Source organism: Lycium barbarum, chromosome 3 (genome assembly GCF_019175385.1).
Source record: "Lycium barbarum isolate Lr01 chromosome 3, ASM1917538v2, whole genome shotgun sequence".
In the NCBI taxonomy this organism is placed as follows: Eukaryota; Viridiplantae; Streptophyta; class Magnoliopsida; order Solanales; family Solanaceae; genus Lycium; species Lycium barbarum.
Window position 1 is genome coordinate 118,362,926 of NC_083339.1, and position 21,397 is coordinate 118,384,322.

The 21,397-nt window shown below is 44.7% G+C and overlaps 2 protein-coding genes across 2 annotated transcripts; both read right to left on the reverse strand.

The window, feature by feature from the left end:
- Positions 1 to 451: 451 nt before the first annotated feature.
- Positions 452 to 7,428, reverse strand: LOC132632007 (ABC transporter C family member 10-like). Its single transcript, XM_060347787.1, has 12 exons — positions 7,141 to 7,428; positions 4,473 to 6,544; positions 4,021 to 4,341; positions 3,856 to 3,942; positions 3,132 to 3,719; positions 2,866 to 3,030; positions 2,242 to 2,536; positions 1,910 to 2,124; positions 1,532 to 1,837; positions 1,340 to 1,403; positions 1,028 to 1,267; positions 452 to 938 (listed from the first exon to the last, which is right to left on the reverse strand). The coding sequence occupies exons 2-12, from the start codon at positions 6,519 to 6,521 to the stop codon at positions 826 to 828; spliced, it is 4,443 nt and encodes a 1,480-aa protein (XP_060203770.1). The 5' UTR covers positions 6,522 to 6,544; positions 7,141 to 7,428; the 3' UTR covers positions 452 to 825.
- LOC132631183 (uncharacterized) lies at positions 6,590 to 16,732 on the reverse strand. The gene is made up of 2 exons (XM_060346781.1): positions 16,284 to 16,732; positions 6,590 to 6,620 (listed from the first exon to the last, which is right to left on the reverse strand). Exons 1-2 carry the CDS (start codon positions 16,730 to 16,732, stop codon positions 6,590 to 6,592), a joined length of 480 nt encoding a protein of 159 aa, XP_060202764.1.
- Between the last annotated feature and the right edge of the window lie 4,665 nt (positions 16,733 to 21,397).

A 21,397-nucleotide genomic window follows, 5' to 3' on the forward strand; every position in this document is an offset into this window, starting at 1 on the left:
AAAAAACAAACTAAAAAGTAACACTGTAATTACAGGGTGTAATTACACTCAATTCTCAACCTCCTTGAGAATTGGAGAGTGTAATTACACCCTCTCAATTACACCCAATTCTCACCTAACTGTATAATTACTTGGTCAAACAGGTCAAACTGTGTAATTACACCCAATTCCAATTACCTGAGTGGCTTTCCAAACAGGCCCTAAATGTTTTTTGTCGCCTAGTATTACTAGTTCTATCACAGTGGGTCATCTTTATTTCGTTATTTATTAAATTGCAACCCTGGTCTATGGAATTGCTTGCTTCATCCTTAATGGTGACAGAGAAATACTAAGGCTCATTAGTTGACAATAGTTAACATAACTGTGTGTCTGTGTGATGACATTCCGAGAATTCTTTATTGGGGAAGGAACCATAAGATGATATTGTGCATCAATAACACCACAAGTGAGGTTTGAGAAGGTGGCAAAGAACTTATAATGATGGAAGATATACATGTAAGTATACATCCATGAAGAACGCGTACAAAGTCAAGAAGACTTGTATAAGCTACAGATCATGCTCGTTACCTACTGAGCTATCCAGGCTATACAATAGAATTTGGAGCACTAGTTACTTCTTCTCTTGCTCAGTGAATGCCCCAAACATTGATTTATGCTATTCCAGACTACTAGTCTTTGATTATATTCACATGCTCATGTAAAACAGATCGACATTGAGCTCAGCACTGTCCTAATGGTGCCTCGTTGGGGAATCAAATGCAGTTGTAACTACATGGGCAGTAAGTGTTGGGCCAAAAAAGATATTTCAAATACGCAGTTAGCTCTTCAATGAGATTCCGCTGACTGATAATGAGACCAATACTCCTTCACAAGCTGCCCAAAGAGCGAACCTTCCTTCTTCATCAACTTCATCGGTTCATCATACTCCACTAGTTTTCCTGTGTTCACAGCCAAAGTTAAGGTCATTAGAGCTGAAACAATCTGGGAAATATGTGGTCGTGTTTAAAAGTAAATAAACAGGACTTACCATCACTAATGGCGAGAACCATTGTACAATCCATTACTGTGGGTATCCTATGGGCTACCGTAATTACAGTACTGTTAGCAAATTCTGTCCTGATAGTTTTCTGCAATATCATATCAGTGGTATTGTCAATAGATGCAGTTGCTTCGTCAAGCACCAAAATCTTAGCTTTCCTCAAAAGAGCACGTCCCAAACAGAACAATTGTCGCTGCCCCATGCTCCAGTTTGATCCGTCTTCTACAACTGAAATGACACTACCATTATTAATAGAATCCAATTGGATAAAACAACCAGATGTGTTATTAGAAAACTTACCCATTGAGTCAAGCCCCTTCTCTTTTTCCTCGACTGGCTCTTTTAGCTGACACTTCCTAAGGACCTTTTTCAAATAAAGATGTGAATGAAACCAAGAAATCAGAAGATCGCTTTTGGTGCAATGCACATTCTGCGTCAAATTAAAAAAATAAAAAATAATGACCCGATACATAATAAGTAAATGCAAATTACCTCCCATATTTCCTCATCAGGATGCTGACATAAGGGATCCAAGTTGTATCTTACTGTTCCATTGAATAGAGTAGGGTCCTGAGGTATAATCCCAAAACGGGACCTTAAATCGTGAAGACCAATTTTAGAAATGTCAATTCCATCTACCAAAATCCTTCCACCTACTGGCTCCACTAATCGGAATAGTGCACCGATGAGTGTAGTCTTGCCACTGCCAGTCCGGCCAACAATACCAATTTTATGGCCCCCTTCAAATGTACAGCTGATCCCCCTAAGAACAAGCGGGGAATCTTCCCTATATCTGATCTGTTGGATAACACTGATCAGTATCATGAACATTCTGAAAATAAGAAATTAGGGTGGTGAGACCAAGTTTACCTGCAAATCTTGAATTTCAACTTTACCCCTTGTTGGCCAATTGACTGGTGGACGGTTCTCTTTAACAATCTCAGGCGCTTCACTTGGAACGTGCATATACTGGTTAAGTCTTTCTACAGAAATTATGTAATTTGCTAGCGTGCACTGGTTGTTAATGGAGAAAACAAGGGACATGTTTAAGGAAAGACCATAGGACAAAGCCATCCCAATAAATCCTGCAAAAGAATGAGGCTGTTATCAGAAAATATTTTTGCGTTTGACATTAGGCGGAAAGTGAAGAAACAATAATATTCTTTATCTAGTCTCAATATTAATTTTAGTTCATGGCATACCTGAGCTGAAAGTCCCAGTAGGAAGCAAAACCATGCAGAGTGCTGAAGTTGCAAGAACAGTTGCACTAATAGTTTCCAATCGTTGAATCAACCACTCATTTGCTGCAAAATTGTGGAAGAAAGGACTGGCATTTATATCAATTAGCTCAAAAGTCTTGATGAAAAATCTATCTTCCTCTTTGAATGCCCTTATAGTCACAGCTCCAGCAATAGATTCAGCAAGATGGTTGGCCACAAATGATTTGGTAGTACCATTTATCCGCATCAACTCTTTGGCAGATGCATAGTAGTATTTCTGCCAAGAGTAAGAGATAAAGTTTGCAATCTCAGTTTATCAGTTACTGCTGCCACATAAGCGGATAGTGTTGCAGAAAATTAAAACTTTTAAAATCCACCAGCCATTGCTAGAGAATCTCCAGAGTATCATATATCCATACCATTCAGTTTGGAGACGGAGCATAAATGAAAATGAAGAGTTTAAGTGTGTTTAACTGCAATAAATCCTCTCCTACTTCCATACAGGAACCCCGTGGGCGGAGACATGAATTCAAAAATAGTGATTGAGAGAGTGTACGTGCAGTGGTGTATAAAGGATTTTGAAAAAATAAAACAGCGAACTCTTACCTGCAACTGAATCGCCAAATAAACCATTGGGATTGAGATAACCAGAACTTGCCAAGTCACAACAGCTAGCACCATAAGATTAGAATAGAAGTTTATGGTAGCTCCAAAAGCAAAAATCAAGTTGAATGGAATATCAAGATCAACTATACTCAAATCTGCTGAGACCTGCATCCACGGGGTTGGGGTAGCAAAAATGGTTAGGTCCATATACATCCTTAAATATCCCCATTATAGCTTGTTTCAATGTTCATGTTTGAGAAGCTTACCCGGCTTAGTATCCTCCCCAAAGGTGTAGAGTCATAAAATGACATAGGAGCACGAAAAAGAGAATTTAATAGCTGCGAGAACAAGGACTTTGATGATTGCAAACCCAAAAAAACCGTTGATAGGGATCTAGAGAGCAAAAACAGCGTCGAAACAACCCCAATTACCAAGTAAACTACAATCAGTCTCAGAGTGCTAACTTGGGGATTATCAACATTTGCAGCCATCCAGGAGTTCTGAGTTACCTGACCAATCACAAATGTTATGTGCGAGAGGATAGCAATGACAAAGAATAAGTACCCTTTGTTCTGATTTAGATACTGAACATAAGGCGTAAATCCAGTGTCTCCGACTTCTCTCTCTTCTAGCTTAATCAACTGATCACCTACAGGGACTATAGATTTCTTTCCAGTATCAGTCTTACGAATTTCTCTTGTATGCGATTCCTGCCTTGATGATGAATTAACCTCTGCAACCCTTTCTGAACCAGCAGTCTCTTTGTGTGCATCAACCAAGTCCTGGAATTCTTTGCTTGAGGCCAATAACTCATGATAAGGAGCTGCATTTAAAATTTCTCCATCTGACATTAACTGTGAATAAAAGTAGACACATATAAGTCCAACTATTCAGTTCAAATGATTTATGAGACTTGTACAGAAAAAATATCAGGAGTTCAAGAGTTTACTAAGTCGTATTAGAAAAAAAAGTTTATCAAGAAAGACTAACCAGAACCATATCAAAAGCAGGAAGAAAATCAACTTGGTGGGTCACAAGTAAGACTGTCTTCGCTGAGAGAGCTTCCATGACGTATTCCTGCAAGATATCAATTCAGGTTTGAGCTTGCAAATAATAAGAAATGATATCAAACACAGTATGAACAGCATTTCTCACATTGAATAGGCTACTAGCAGTATGGGCATCTACAGCACTGAACGGATCATCCAAGAGATATATATCAGCATTCTGATACAGTGCACGAGCAAGTTGAATGCGCTGCTTTTGACCACCACTAAGATTAACTCCTCTTTCACCTATTTCAGTGAGATCGCCATATGGTAGCAACTCAAGATCTTTTAACAATGAACACTTCTCCAAAGTTTGCTGGTATCTCTGGCTATCCAGTGGAGAACCGAACAAAATATTTTCTCGTATTGACCCCGTCTGAATCCATGCTGACTGAGAGACATAGGCGATTGTTCCATAAACTTGAACCTGCAGAACACAAAGCATCTATAGATTTTTTCCAAAGTAAAATTATGAATGTGCCTACAATAAAAATTTCAAGAACCTGCTTGTCATTTCCTACCTAGCAAGAAATATAGTAACTAACCAAAATAACTTACAGTTCCTTGGATACTTGGAACCTCTCCAAGAATTGTTGCCAGAAGAGTTGACTTTCCTGAGCCCACCTCCCCACATATAGCAATCTTCTGACCGCGCCTAACCTCCAAATTAATGTTTCTCAGAGTAGGTCGAGGTGGATTTTCTTCCCATGAGAGATTAGCTGATTTCATAAGTATGGCATGATCTGTAAATCCGAAGTTGTGCTTCTGCCTAACATTTGCATTTTCCAGCTCGGGGGCCTCAAGGAACTTGACTATCCTTGCAAAGGAAACCTTGGCTTGAATCACCACACCAATAACGTCAGGAATGGTTCTTATTGGATCCTGAACCAGACGTAAAGTCGCTACAAAGGTGAAAACATTGCTTGCATATAATGGAACACCTAGGAAATAACAGGCCCCAAATGTTGCAGCAGATACCAAAACAGGTGATGACCAGAAAAGGAAGCTATTATATGCCTTGCGTGACTGAACAGCTGATAACCATTTCTCTTCTACTCTCCTCAAATTTTCAATGACACTCTTAAAATGAGTTTCCCATGCATATAATTTCAGAACTTTCATATTCACAAGGGCCTCTGAGATAGCCTTGAGCCTATCATCTTGTGCAACCATTAGCTTGGACTGGAATTTATGTTGCAACTTTGCAAGCGGAGTATTGCACAGCACGGTGAGTATAATCACTACCAAGGATGCAATAGTTGCAAGTCCAACTGCACGAAAGAGAATGATAAGTGCAAAACAAAGCTGGACACTCGTTGTCCAGGTCTGATGCAGCCAGAAAGGGAACTCTCCAATTCGATAAGCATCCACCGTAACATAGTTCATGATCTCACCACTAGAATGCATCAGTTTAGCAGCATTGGATAATCTTATTTGCTTCTTATAAATCGCTGCTGTAAGTAAAGACCTTACTTTTACACCAATAAGTCTGCACCTGAAGTACCATTGCCTTTGTGACAAGGATTCCAAGTTCTTTGATATAAAAAGCAGAATTACCAATAGAAATCCCTCATTTTTAAAAGCTGCATCTCCTTCAGCAACCTTAATGAATGCATTAAGAAGCAGAGGACCAGCAGACAGAGTAGTTATTTTCAGTAGCGCGAAGAATCCTGACACAATTAGCTCCTTCCAGTGACATAACACTATTATCTTCAAAATGGACGGCTGGGAAGAGGGATCAACTTGTTTCTGTTTGTTCAGTAGCTCCACAAACATTAAGTAACATGATTCAGCACGATCTGCCTCACGCAATTTGGGTATGTCTTCATCCTCAAGAGTTTTCTGCTTTCCCTTCTTCATCAGTGGATTCATCCACCAAAACGACATTATATTAAGAAACCCAGCTTTAGCAAAGGGAGTGACAGAGCTAGCAAAATCACTTTTACTAATTCCACTGGCAGAACCATTTAAGGGAGCATAAAGATCATTTTGATCTCTCTGTTCATCATGCTGCAGCCCCTTGTAGGTGCATAACAACAATAAACATGCTCCTATAAAGGACAATACATCTAGAGCTATCTTCATTGTTATCTCTTTATCAAGAATAGCCGCAACGAGTGACATACCAGAGAAAATTCCAGTAAAGACAAAAGCAAGAATTGACAAGAGCCTGAGAGGGGTTCTTGAAAAATGTTTTCCCCTAAGGGTTGCAGTTAAACTTACTGATAACCAGGTAATACCATGAAACAAGATTAGTAACCACCAATGTAGTGGTAATGTACTATGGGTTTTCTTCACTTGGTCTTCAAACACCCAAATGAACAAGGACAAATACAGTATTCCCAGGAAACCATTACAAATAGCACAAGTCAACTGCAAACGTGAGAACCCCGAAAAGCGGGAAGGAATGTTGGTGTATTTTAAGGATGCCTTGGTTAATAGAGTGAATATGAAGAACAGCAGGAGTATAACATCAGAGCAAACTATCAATGCATGATTGATACACGATGATGGTTGTGTTACGGACATCCAATCAGTATTGCAAGGCTTTCCATCGTCGTTCAAGCAATCTGATGCCCCGCAAAATACAGCCCAAATGTCCACCATCTCCTTCTGCCAATCTCTAAGCCCTGAAATGAAATTTCAGTCCAAAGATTCAAACTTTAATTTGTAATTCAAGTAGCAACATGGTGAAGAGACATTCCACTGGAAAAAAGAAACAGAAAAAACAATTGTATAATGAAGAATTATTGTAAGCCACAACTTCAGAATCAACAATTGCAAACAGTAGCCAAAAAGGGTCAAAAGTGAACTTGATGTACCTTAATATGTTCTTTTTACAACATAAAAGTGTTAAAGTGATCACAGATAAAGATGATCATTAATACATCCACAGTCCACACTACTCAACTCTTTTCATGCTACACACTGAGAGAACACAAAAAATAAAAATAAAAACTGCAAGCTTGAACGGTTCCAAAAGAATAGGGAGCAGTTATTTAGTATCATGTAATATAATATAATATAATATAATATAATATAACATAACAAGACAATCACATGCTGCAAGATCCAAAACGCATTTAAGAAAGACTAATAATTAACCAGAACAAACAGCATATCTGTAATCTGCTGAGTTCGCATAGGATACCAGGGAAGTTTTGGGCGGCTTACATAGTTCACATTTCAAAAAATAAATAAATTGAAGACATTAAACAGAACTAACCAGAGAAGCAGAAGGTGTACGACAAAAAGGTTGCAAGTCTCGGAAATATCACCAATGGAGAACAATATAATTCTTAAAATCCAAAACTAATGGTGATTGGTGACCATGTCGTTCATCATAAATTTGAGAATTAAGGTTTCTTTTTTCTAGTTTGTAATTTATGTTAGGCAAAGCGACAGACAAGCAGTACTATAATTTAAATTCTACTATTTAATTCGACATAAGAAAACGGTGGTGTATAGTTGACAATTATGTGTGAGTCATGGAGAAATAGTACGTGTAATTTGATGTTATACAGTAAAGTAGTTATGTGATAGAGGAGTTGAATTGCATGGCGTCAGCGCTCACGTCTAACAAGTGTTGTTGTCTTTTTCCTTCAGTTCCTTAAAGAGACGTATCCGATTCACATTTCATAATGGTACCAATTTGATTGACGATTCAGATGCAAATTCCCCTTTCCACTTCCCATATTTGGCCTTTTATATGCTTTCTCTTTATACTCACTGAGTCCACATAAATATAATGACTTTCTAATTATATTCTATGGAATATGTTATGAGTTTTCATATAATTGTCTAATTTCTTTGTCAATTTATGAAAGGATTTAACTTATATTTGTATACGTAAAAACCGGATATGAGTCATATCCGGAGAAACTATGGCTCGGAGGAAGAAAAGGGCCGGGAGTTCGCACCGGGGGGGGGGGGGGGGGGGGGGGGGGGGCGTCACACCTTCCCGGATAAGCGCTTTAATCGAAGTTGAGCTGAGGCGCCCTTTGGTCCGGTCTCTATGCCACTGATGGTTCGGGGACTCTTCCCGAGGGTTCATCACCGTTGATCCGGACACCGTGTATCCGTTGGTCCGTTATGACCGTTGCTGAAGCGCACCAGTGGTGTCACGTCATGGTCGGTCACCAACTATGCGTGTGTCAAACGGCGCCGTCAGTCCAATCCCACCAAATCCGTGCAGGGGCTGTTCTTTTTATTGTTATTTTATTAATTCATATTGTATGAGGCCCATGGGCTCACTGCTATAAATAGGGCATATCCACCTCCCTTAAGGGGGTTGGGCTCTTCTTACTTTCCAAGAACATTTGTAATAGAGGAACTCTTGTATACTAATTCTTCCATCATTTAATTCGGCCAAGGCTGCCTGTCATTGTGATTAGTGCATTTCATCTATCAAGTATCATACATTGCTCACTAACCTCTATATATCGCTAACCTTCAAATATTTTGTTTTCCTTATCTAGTACACATCAAGACCAAAACACATATCCTATACCCACCTATAAATTTAATTGATTATCCGAATCCGGGGTAAACAGTTTGGCGCCCACCGTGGGGCTAGGATAATAGTGGTCTTTGGCCTTGATTTCTACCATATTCATCAAAGCCAAAAACGTCCCTACCCATCTCTGTGAAAACGGTCCAAATGGCTGACGTCGAGCAATCCGGTCATGTCAATAATACCGAGATTGTGGCGGAAAACGAAGGGAGCGGACTGCGGGCATTGCCGAACCCCGTTGATTCGAAGGAAGGACTCAACCGGCAAAATACCGTGGGGGGGGGGGGGGGGGGGGCGTCACACCTTCCCGGATAAGCGCTTTAATCGAAGTTGAGCTGAGGCGCCCTTTGGTCCGGTCTCTATGCCACTGATGGTTCGGGGACTCTTCCCGAGGGTTCATCACCGTTGATCCGGACACCGTGTATCCGTTGGTCCGTTATGACCGTTGCTGAAGCGCACCAGTGGTGTCACGTCATGGTCGGTCACCAACTATGCGTGTGTCAAACGGCGCCGTCAGTCCAATCCCACCAAATCCGTGCAGGGGCTGTTCTTTTTATTGTTATTTTATTAATTCATATTGTATGAGGCCCATGGGCTCACTGCTATAAATAGGGCATATCCACCTCCCTTAAGGGGGTTGGGCTCTTCTTACTTTCCAAGAACATTTGTAATAGAGGAACTCTTGTATACTAATTCTTCCATCATTTAATTCGGCCAAGGCTGCCTGTCATTGTGATTAGTGCATTTCATCTATCAAGTATCATACATTGCTCACTAACCTCTATATATCGCTAACCTTCAAATATTTTGTTTTCCTTATCTAGTACACATCAAGACCAAAACACATATCCTATACCCACCTATAAATTTAATTGATTATCCGAATCCGGGGTAAACAGTTTGGCGCCCACCGTGGGGCTAGGATAATAGTGGTCTTTGGCCTTGATTTCTACCATATTCATCAAAGCCAAAAACGTCCCTACCCATCTCTGTGAAAACGGTCCAAATGGCTGACGTCGAGCAATCCGGTCATGTCAATAATACCGAGATTGTGGCGGAAAACGAAGGGAGCGGACTGCGGGCATTGCCGAACCCCGCTGATCCGAACCCCGTTGATTCGAAGGAAGGACTCAACCGGCAAAATACCGTAGATCAAGAGAACGCCGTCCCACCGGCAACCGACCCCCTAAACACTCATCATTCCGTTACATTGTCCCGGGATCGGGGCCGAAGAGAACCGGACGCACCAAACGATGGCATTAACTTGCGATTAATCTTTGAAATGTTGCAGGAACAAAGGGCGGCAATCGCCGAGCAAGGATTAGCGATTGCCCAACTGCAGAGCGGAAAGGGTGAAGCTGGGCCTGAAAAGGCTAAGGGTATAGCGGAAATCGGAAGGAACGAGCCACGGGTGGTCGAGAGTAATGGTTCTGGGGCCGGTTCCTCCACCGAGGTTCTGAAGATGCTCGAAACTTTGGCGCAGCGAGTGGATTCCACCGAAAAGAGGGTCGAGACGTACAACTCTTGGGTGGATCAGATACCGGGGGCTCCACCTTTGCTAAAAGGGCCAAACTCAAAAAGGTATATTCAAAGGCCTTTTCCTCCGAGTGCGGCCCCCAAGTTGATCCCGAAGAGATTCAAGATGTCGGATATTCAGAAATACGACGGCACCACGGACCCACATGAGCATGTGACCTCATACACCTGTGCTATAAAGGGCAACGATATGGAGGAAGATGAGATAGAGTCAGGATTGTTGAAAATATTTGGAGGGACTCTATCGAAGGGGGCATTAGCGTGGTACGACCATCTACCCGAACATTCGATCACTTCTTTTGAAATGCTCGCCGACGCCTTCGTCAGAGCCCATGCCGGTGCCATAAAAGTGCAGGCCCGTAAGGTTGATATTTTCCGGATAACCCAAAGGGACGACGAGCTACTGCGGGAGTTCGTCACCCGGTTCCAGAGGGAACGGATGGAACTCCCCCCGGTGCCAGAAGAGTGAGCCGCGCAGGCTTTCACAAAGGGCCTCAACATGCTAAGTTCGGTGGCTTCGGCCAAATTGAAAGAAAGTTTGCTAGAATACGAGGCCGTAACATGGGCCGACGTCCACAATCGGTATGAGTCAAAGATTCGGGTGGAGGATGATCAATTCGAGCTCCCACCGGTAAGGATCAAAGTAAATAGAGGTTTCGAGGCACCAAGGAAGGGATACGAAACGAAGTCCGAATCATCGAAAGAAAGATTTCAGCCATATCCCCATTCGGAGAGACAAAATGTCAGGTCAGAAAAATTAATCGAGAGTCCAAGCCATTTCTCTGGACGGGGCAGCAAGCTGGTTGAGCGCCCGTCGAACAGTCGGGGACTCTCGTTTAGGAGCGATGCCGGAAGTTCCGCCAGTAATAAGGTTCCGCCAAAAATTTCGGAGTACAACTTCAACGTTAGTACTTCGGGACTTGTCTCGGCTATTGGGCGTGTCCCCGATGTAAGATGGCCTAAACCATTGAGGTCGGACCCGGGTCAGCGGGATCCGAGCGTGGTGTGTGAATATCACGGAACCCACGGTCATAGAACCGAGGATTGCCGCCAATTGAGAGAGGAGGTAGCCCGGTTATTGAAAAATAGCCACCTCCGAGATCTGCTGAGCGAGTGGGCCAAAAATCATTATAAGGAAAGATAATCTTATCAAAGGCCCGAACCTGTCGAACCCCAACATACAATCAACATGATAGTGGGGGGGATTGACGCCCCTCGAGGGCCGGTAATGAAGCGGACGAAGATTTCTATTGTTCGTGAGAAGCGCACTCGAGGTCATTGGACCGAGGGATCTATCTTCTTTAATGACGAAGACGCGGAGGGCATCATCCAACCCCACAATGATGCGTTGGTAATTTCTGTACTTGTCTTTAAAACTAAGGTCAAACGTATTTTGGTTGACCCAGGTAGCTCGGCCAACATCATCCGATGGAGAGTGGTTGAACAGCTGGGACTGCTCGGTCAGATCGTACCAGTGGCCCGAGTGTTAAGCGGGTTCAATATGGCAAGTGAAACCACGAGGGGAGAGATCACGTTGCCCGTAAACGTGGATGGCACCATTCAACAAACGATGTTCTATGTGATCGAAGGGGACATGAAATATAACACGTTATTGGGCAGACCTTGGATACATGGCATGAAGGCGGTTCCTTCAACACTGCATCAGTTGTTGAAATTCCCCACTCCGGAGGGGGTGAAAACCATCCGGGGCGAGCAGCCCGCAGCAAAGGAAATGTTCGCAGTAGATGAGGCGGCTTCCCGGCCCGAGAAGCCGGCTCAGGAAGAGAAGGGTACAACCGGAGGGGAGGTCCCCCAATAGCAACTAAAGTACACTGGACCGGGTCCAGTGCACGAGGAGGAAGACTTCGGGATGCCCAGATCCTTTGTCATGCCGGATGACTCGGACGCGACCAAGTCAACCGTGGAGGAGCTGGAGCAGATCATCGTGTTTGAGTTCTTACCGGACAGAAAGGTATACCTGGGCACAGGGCTCACCCCGGAGCTCAGGCGTAAGTTAATTGAATTTGTTCGAGCTAACGCCGATTGCTTTGCATGGTCGCATATAGATATGACAGGTATATCACCGGAAATAGCATCGCACAAACTCAGCTTGGACGGGAAGTTTCCCCTGGTCAAGCAAAAAATAAGGCCCATGTCAGAGCCAAAGCACGCCTTCGTGAAAGACGAGATAACGAAGCTTTTGAATATAGGTTCCATCCGGGAAGTGAAATACCCGGATTGGCTTGCTAACGTGGTGGTGGTGCCCAAAAAAGGTAATAAATTTCGAATGTGTGTCGATTATAAGGATTTAAACAAGGCATACCCGAAGGATTCATTTCCATTGCCTCACATCGACAGAATGATCGATGCGACGGTCGGGCACGAAATGTTAAGTTTTCTCGATGCTTACTCCGGGTACAACCAGATCCGGATGCACCCGGAGGACCAAGAGAAAACATCTTTCATCACCCGTTATGGGACTTACTGTTATAACGTCATGCCTTTCGGGTTAAAAAACACCGGTGCAACTTACCAACGCCTAGTTAATGGGATGTTCGAAGAACAAATAGGAAAAACGATGGAAGTTTATGTTGACGATATGGTTGTTAAGTCCCTGGAAACAGAGGACCATTTAAAGCATTTGCAGGAAACCTTCGATGTACTCCGAAGATACAACATGAAGCTCAACCCCGAGAAATGTGCCTTCGACGTCAGGTCTGGTAAGTTCCTGGGATTCATGGTGTCAAACCGGGGAATTGAAATCAACCCGGATAAGATCAGGGCCATCGAGGACATCGAGGTCGTGAACAACATAAAGGGGGTACAGAAGCTCACCGGGCGGATAGCGGCGCTGAGTCGCTTCATTTCGAGGTCCTCGGACAGGAGTCACCGTTTCTTCTCTTTGCTCAGAAAGAAGAACGACTTTGTTTGGACGCCGGAGTGCCAAGAAGCCCTGAGGGAATTGAAGAAGTATTTATCCAGCCCCCCGTTGTTGCACACGCCGAAGTCCGATGAGCCACTCTTCCTCTATTTAGCAGTCTCCGAAATGGCGGTAAGCGGCGTTTTAGTCCGAGAAGAATCAGGTACGCAATTCCCTATCTATTATGTAAGTAGAACTTTGGGGGATGCGGAGACACGTTATCCCCATTTGGAAAAACTGGCCTTAGCATTGGTAAGCGCTTCCAGAAAGCTCAAACCTTATTTTCAATGCCACCCCATATGTGTGGTAACCACTTACCCTTTAAAAAGCATCATGCATAAACCTAAGTTATCCGGTAGGTTAACAAAATGGGCTATAGAAATTAGCGGTTACGATATCGAGTACAAGCCTCGGACGGCCATCAAATCCCAAATCTTGGCCGATTTTGTGGCAGATTTTACCCCGGCCATGGTCCCCGAGGTCGAGAAAGAACTTTTGCTGACCTCGGGAAAGACCGCGAGCATTTGGTCTCTACATACGGACGGGGCCTCGAATCTTAGAGGTTCCGGCCTTGGGGTTGTCCTTAGGACCCCGGCCGGGGAGGTCATCCGACAGTCCATTAGAACTGCTAGATTGACTAACAATGAAGCCGAGTATGAGGCTATGATTGCAGGTTTGGAATTGGCTCGAAGCATGGGAGCCAAAACAATAGAGGCAAAGTGCTACTCGCTTCTGGTCGTGAACCAGGTGAACGGCGTATTCGAGGTAAAGGACGAACGGATGCAGCGGTACCTCGAAAAAACGCAGGTGGTGCTTCATCAATTTAAAAAGTGGACCATGCAGCACATACCGAGGGAGCAGAACAGCGAAGCCGATGCATTAGCAAACTTGGGTTCCTCGGTTGAGGGGGAGGAAATCAACCTCGGGGCAACGGTGCACTTATCAAACACGGCCATAGAAACCGGCCACGCCGAAATATACACAATGGGCTTGACCTGGGATTGGCGCAATAAGTACATCGACTACCTGCGTGAGGGGAAGCTCCCAAAGGACCCGAAGGAGTCACGATCGCTGCGGACCAAGGCTGCCTGGTTTTGCTTAGTGGATAGTCAACTGTATCGACGGTCCTTCCTCGGCCCTTTAGCTAAGTGTTTGGGCCCCGGTGAAACGGAATATGTGATAAGAGAGGTGCACGAGGCGACCTGCGGCAACCACTCCGGTGCAGAAGCTTTGGTTCGGAAAATCGTCAGGGCCGGTTATTACTGGAACCGGATGGACGAGGAAACGAAAAATTTTGTCCAAAAATGTGACGGGTGTTAGAGGCATGCTCCGATGATTCATCAGCCCGGGGAGTTGCTGCATTCGGTCATCTCACCTTGGCCTTTCATGAAGTGGGGAATGGACATTGTTGGTCCGTTAACTGGGGCACCAGGTAAGGCCTGTTTCATTTTGTTTATGACTGACTATTTTTCTAAATGGGTTGAAGCGCAGGCCTTCGAAAAGATAAGAGAAGAGGAAGTCATCGACTTCATATGGGGCCACATCATCTGCCGCTTCGGCATCCCATCTGAAATAACCTGTGATAATGACCCCCAGTTCGTGGGTGGCAAGGTCAACAGTTTCCTCGAAGGGTTGAAGATCAAGAAAATCGTGTCAACCCCGTATCACCCGTGTGCAAACGGGCAGGCAGAATCAACAAACAAAACGATAATCAAAAATCTGAGGAAGAGACTTGAGGCATCGAAGCATAATTGGAGGGAAATACTCCCGGAGGTGCTCTGGGCTTACAGAACCACATCCAAATCAAGCACGGGGGAAACCCCGTTCTCATTGGTTTACGGAGCCGAAGACCTCATCCCCGTGGAGGTTGGCGAACCGACCCTCCGTTTCAGATATGCCACCGAAGAATCAAACGGGGAGGCTATGGCCGTGAAGCTCGACCTCGCGGATGAGCTACGCGAAGGAGCGTCGGTCCGCATAGCGGCACAAAAACAGAGGATGGAAAGGTATTACAACCGAAGAGCCAACTTTCGGCATTTCCAAGTGGGGGACTTGGTGCTTCGAAAAATCACATTACATACAAAGAACCCCAACGAGGGAAAGCTAGGACCGAACTGGGAAGGACCGTACAGGGTAACCGGTGTAACGGGCAAAGGATCATACCAGCTGGAGTCCATGGATGGGCAATGCCTGCGCAACAACTGGAACATAGCCCATCTAAAAAGATACTACTGCTAAGGTATGATCTTCCCACATGCTTTTTGTTAACCGTATCTTTCTTTTGCAGGAAATCAAGGACAACACAAAATCAGAAATTTAGGACTGAAAGCACGTGTTGCACTCTTATCCTTAGTGCGGTTTTGTCCCGAAATGGGTTTTCTGACGAAGTTTTTAATGAGTCAACAAGTACAACGTGCTACGCAACAAAGATAAAGGGCCAGCACTCGGACACACGAGGTCACACCTTCCGAGTGGGGGCTTGATAACACTCACCCGACCTCGAAGCTCGGATAAGTGTTAGGGGGGGGGGGGGGGGCACAACACCCACATCGAAGCACGCCACGATAAAGAGAAACGAAGAAGCTCAGCATTTGCCACGACAAAAACGAAGGCTGACCACCGGCCATCGCCTTCGATGTAAGGACCAAACGATCATAATGAATCGTGTCCCATTCAGCATTTGCCACGGCAAAAATAAAGGCTGGCCACCGGTCATCGCCTTCAATGTAAGGACCAAACGATCATAATGAATCGTGTCCCATTTAGTGTTTGCTGCGGCAAAGATACAAGAATTAAAAATTCTCATATGTACGAACATTTACAATACAAAGACCATGGCATTGGTCGTATTTCGGCGTTGTTCAATTTATACACCCTACACCAGGCACTGTGGTCGAAATTCAACAAGGTCAACGAGGTCATTACGAACCGGTCACAAAAAATGCCGGTCTTAAAGAGGCGCCTGTCACGGGCACGGAAAGATCCGAGGTCACAAAACATCTTAGTAGGCCCTACGGGCAGAATTAATCAATGACTACGGGTCATCTTGTCCGAAAAATGGACCGATAATTCAAAGAAAAATAAAAACGAGCACTCAAATGAAGAAACAAGAAAAGTGCAACTTTCATATATACAAAAGGTACTTTTACAAAGAACACTTTCACATCAAAGGTCAAAAAGCCAGCAAAGGCAAAAGGCAAAAGCCAAGTAAAAATCCTATGTTAGATGACTGGAGGCAGAATGATCGGACTCGGTTCTCTCGGAATCGTCTGAATCGGACCCGAGGGCGTGGTTTGCCTCCTCCTCCATTCCTTTGGCCTGGTTTATCAGGGCCGGAAGATCGGAGAATTCGTGCTCGGCTTCTTCGAGGGTGAGCCGCCGAGACTTCCACTTCTCGTACTCGGCGAAGATGGCAGTATGAGCCTCGGCAGCCTCAACGCCTTTCCAGGCTTCTTCTAAATCAGCCTCGGCTTTAGCTAACTTAGTCTCCAGCTCGGCCCGGTTCGCCACAGCAATATTCCTCATGTGAACAGCAGCTTCTAGCTCAGCCTTAAGAACATCGTTGGCGCTCACCGCCTCCTCCATCTCGGCTTTCAAGCCCTCACATATCCGAGACCGATCCTCGGCTTTCCCTTCAAAAACTCTCATACGTTCTTTATACAGAGCGGTGTCGGATTCCAGTAGCTGGTTCCTCTCGGCTAGGCCCGCTGCATCGGCCTTCACCAAATCCAGTTCCCCCCGGAGTTGGGATACGGTGGTCTCCAGCTCGTCCAGCCTCGACGAAAAATGGGCTTTGTCTTGGCTAAGGCCAATCTTCTCAACCTCGAGGCTTCGGTTATAATCGGTCATGGCGACCAATTCGCTCTTCAAACGACGATTTTCGTCCTTGGCCGCATCGAGCTCGGGACGAAGGTTGGCAAGAACAGCCGCCCGACCCAACTCTTCCTCTCTTTCTCGGAGAAGATGCTTATATTTCTCCGTTTCTCGGCCTTGGGCATCTAGTTGGCCTCGAAGATCGTCCCTCTCGTGTTGGGCACGGATGAAGGCCTCATTGACCAGTATCACACTCTGCAAGAAAAACAAACATGAAGAATCAAACAAAGTGAGCATAAAGTCTGATGATATATAAGGGTGGCTGAGGGTCTTACCCGGTTGCCCGCGTGCATGCCTTCATTCATAAGGCACTGCCAGGTGACCCCGGTCATTTTACGCTTGTCCGAGTCGGAGACAAGAGGCCGTAAGTAGCTTGCTACTCCCACCGGGCGCGATAGAAAGCCGCAATCCTCGGGGACGGTGATTACGGTCGATCTAGTCCTTCTTGATTCTACGCTCGGGGCTGGGAAGATGGTCACCAGGTTATCTCTAGAGCCAGATTCTGACTGTCGGTTAGCCGGCCTCGTGGCTCGAGGAATTGGCAGATGTCCGAAACCCGCAGTTTCACCGGTAGCAGGAGGAGTGGTTGAAAACATATCTTCAAAATCTTCAGCTCTCGGAGCCGGGGTAGATGAACTTGGCGTGGACTTAATGTTTCTAGCAAAGACCGGGGGCTCCGCAGTGGAAACAGGTTCATGGTCGGGAGACGGATGTGCGTGAATGGGGGCTTCGGTCTCCGGAACTGGTTCAATCCTTTGATCGGCTGCAGTGACAGCCGTTTCCCCCGGTCCCTTCCTCCTCTGCAGGGGAGTATCTTCCGGAGAAGTTTCGCCTGAAATGTCGACAAAGTCAACCGACCGGAGAGGAGCCGGGGAAAGGATTTCTTCCGCACCTGAAGGAAAAACGGAAATCAAGAGACCTTCGTTGACAGAAGGCAAAGGCGGAACGGAGGCGGTCTCCTCGGGTACTGAAGCCGTTGACGGAGCCGGGTCTACCCTCCGAACTATGATGTCGGGCTCCGCTCCTTCTCTCGGGGGCCGGGCAACACCTCTTGCCTTCTTCCGTTTGGGCGGCTCCCCCTTTTCGGAGGGCCGTTTCCTTTTGGCAGCCTCGGCAAGAACACGGGAAAAACCCGCCGTGTCGAACGCGAACGCCGGAGCAGGGGAAGCTACCCCCGACTCCGATCTGGATGCCACCGAGCCCTTCGGCAAACCTGAACGACAAAGGCATAGGCAGGGCTGAGAAAACTGACGACCGCGAATGGCTAAAGATGCAACAGAAACGGAGGAAAGTCAAACGTTACCATGATTTTGAGCAATCCATCGACCACGTGACAAATGGGCCCATGTTCGGTCCTCATAAGGAAGCTGGCCGAGGAGTGTCGTGACCCATTCACTCAGATCACGAATAACCGGGGGAACAAATCCGTTTGCTGCGAAAAATAAGGAAAGGGCAATAAGGAAACAACACTAAAAACGGCTAAACAAGTAAGGACGATTGCTCAAAGGATCGAACTTACGCTTATCGTTCCACTTCTCCGGAAAAGGTAGATGGGCGGCCGGGATTATGTCCTCGGTTTTTACCCGGACATAGCGTTCTATCCATCCCCTGTCCCGGTCTTCGTCCATCTTCGAGAAGAACGGGTTCCGGCTACGCTTGGTTAGTTTTATGACACCGCCCCGGAATATTCTCGGACAATACAGGCGTATTAGGTGGCCCAGCGAGAATTCCTTCTCGGCTCTGTTGGCCAGCAGCCGGAGGCAAGCAACGACCCTCCAAACGATTGGGCCGATCTGTGCCAAAGTCACACCATAGGTCCGGCACATATCCAGTATGACCGTATCAATCGGGGGGTCGAGTTTAAGGGTAAAGGGATAAGAGTACACGTACAAGAACCCTTCCCGGTGGTCGGTAATGGATTCGTCCGGCCCGGGTGCAAAAACCCTCACTGGACGTGTGTTCCACCCGCAGTCTGCCCGGACTGTATCGAGCTTATCCTCGGTTATGGAAGAAGGATATCGCATCACGTCGTAACCCCGGTCTGAGACGGCAGAGGGCTTTTCCGCCTCGAGGTCTTTATTGAAGTTAAATTTGGCCGGTATAATATCTGAGGCCGTGGTCTCGGGGTTGCTCCTTTGTTTAGTCGGAGACACAGTCTCGGCCCTCGGGGATGAAACGGAGGGAATTTCGGGAGAAGTGGTTTCAGACATATTGTAGGAATGAAGGGAAGGGAATTTCGGAAGATAATGCAAAGGAAACAGAGGAAATGGTGATTTGAAGAGCGACTGGAGCAAAAGGCAGTTGGCGAGAATGATGACAAAATTAATCTCCCTTTCACGTAAAAATAAGCGAAGATTTGGTAGTAGATTTGCTGTAGAAAGGATGAAGGTAGAACGCAGAGGAGAGAAGAAACAAAAGGGAAGATCGTAAAAGTGAAAAAATGAGGAGATGAGGGGCTTTATATAGGCATAAGGAGGGGAACGATTATCGAGGAGGGCCAATCGGGGATCGCCACGTGCCCCATCATTAATGCGAAGCGACCCGAAACGACGTGCAAAAGGCGGTTGGCAGGAGCGGACCATCCGGAGCAGGACACGTGGCCGTCGAAGGAAAAGGCATGACGCAACTATTCCCGCCAAAATAAGGAGATAAAAATAGGCCATCCGGGAGGTCGGTTGTATGATTCATTCACTTCCTGTTACTCCGATGGATCGTTGACCCGGGAAGTGTGGGGGCTATCTGTATACGGTAAAAACCGGATATGAGTCATATCCGGAGAAACTATGGCTCGGAGGAAGAAAAGGGTCGGGAGTTCGCACGGGGGGCGTCACACCTTCCCGGATAAGCGCTTTAATCGAAGTTGAGCTGAGGCGCCCTTTGGTCCGGTCTCTATGCCACCGATGGTTCGGGGACTCTTCCCGAGGGTTCATCACCGTTGATCCGGACACCGTTTTCCCGTGTTTCCGTTGGTCCGTTATGACCGTTGCTGAAGCGCACCAGTGGTGTCACGTCATGGTCGGTCACCAACTATGCGTGTGTCAAACGGCGCCGTCAGTCCAATCCCACCAAATCCGTGCAGGGGTTATCCTTTTTATTGTTATTTTATTAATTCATATTGTATGAGGCCCATGGGCTCACTGCTATAAATAGGGCATATCCACCTCCCTTAAGGGGGTTGGACTCTTCTTACTTTCCAAGAACATTTGTAATAGAGGAACTCTTGTATACTAATTCTTCCATCATTTAATTCGGCCAAGGCCGCCTGTCATTGTGATTAGTGCATTTCATCTATCAAGTATCATACATTGCTCACTAACCTTTATATATCGCTAACCTTCAAATATTTTGTTTTCCTTGTCTAGTACACATCAAGAACAAAACACATATCCTATACCCACCTATAAATTTAATTGATTACCCGAATCCGGGGTAAACAATATTCAATGATGATTATGACGAAATGTACAATTATGAAAGGATTTTAACTTGTATATTATTCGCTGACGATCAGGGGCGGAGCCAGCCCTTCGGGTGGGGGTTCGGCCGAACCCAGTAGCTTTTGTCCGAACCATATATTTGTATTAAAATTTTTGTCAAATATGTACAAATTATTAATTAAGAACCCAACAACTTTAAAGAATTAGAACCCCGAACCCACAAGCTTCGAATCCTGACTCCGCCTCTGCTGACGATCATTAATGAAATTTCTAATTAAGAAAGGATTTTAACATATATTCATTAATGATTATATAACAACAACTTACTCAGTGTGATCTCACAAATGGAGTCCAAAAGTTTTTTAAGAATACAGGTTTCATAATTACTAGAGCAAAAGCTTTGCAAAAAATAATGTAAAAAGGAAAGTACTGCCAACCTCTCGCAGGTTGGCACTTGGCACCTCCTCATTGATGATTACAATGGAATTTTAATTTGTCTTACTCTTTAGATTACTGGCCAATTTCACATAATAATATTCTAATGTTACCTTAGCGAATTTAGTGTTCTCCCCGTTTTACTTTGTTGAGAATAATTTGACACGACACGCAATTTTAAATTTTTCTTGTTAAAAAATATTAGTTTAAATATGTTATAATATCTATCTATATTCTATCTATATAGAATAGAAGAGACAAAAACATGATATGATAACAAGTGTATCGCTAAAAAATTCGTATTTAAAAAATGATAAAAAATAAACGAAAAAGGAATGAAAAGAAAAGATAAAAAAAAAATTAAGAAACGATAACTGCACAAGTAAAAAAAAAATACGTTTTTGGCTCCTTTTTGTAGCAAATTATTTTTTCTACACTTTCAATAAAGAATTATTTATAAGAATATTTGTAGTGCTATGCTTAGGTAATTGTCTTGGTCTGGATAATTACTTCACCGGGTCAAACATCGACTTCCCCACTTTATCGTAATTATAGGAGTTTTAAAATTTAAAGATACCTTTCGCAAAAGAATTATTTTAATCAAACACCAAGATAAATAAAAATTTATTGACAGATAAAGATTTAAAATTAAAAAATTTAATACTTAAAGTTTTTTTGAAATGCTTATAACTTTCCCATTTCATCGTAATTGTAAGAGTTTTTAAATTCAAAAATACCTTTTTTAAAATAAAATGTACACGTGCAACAA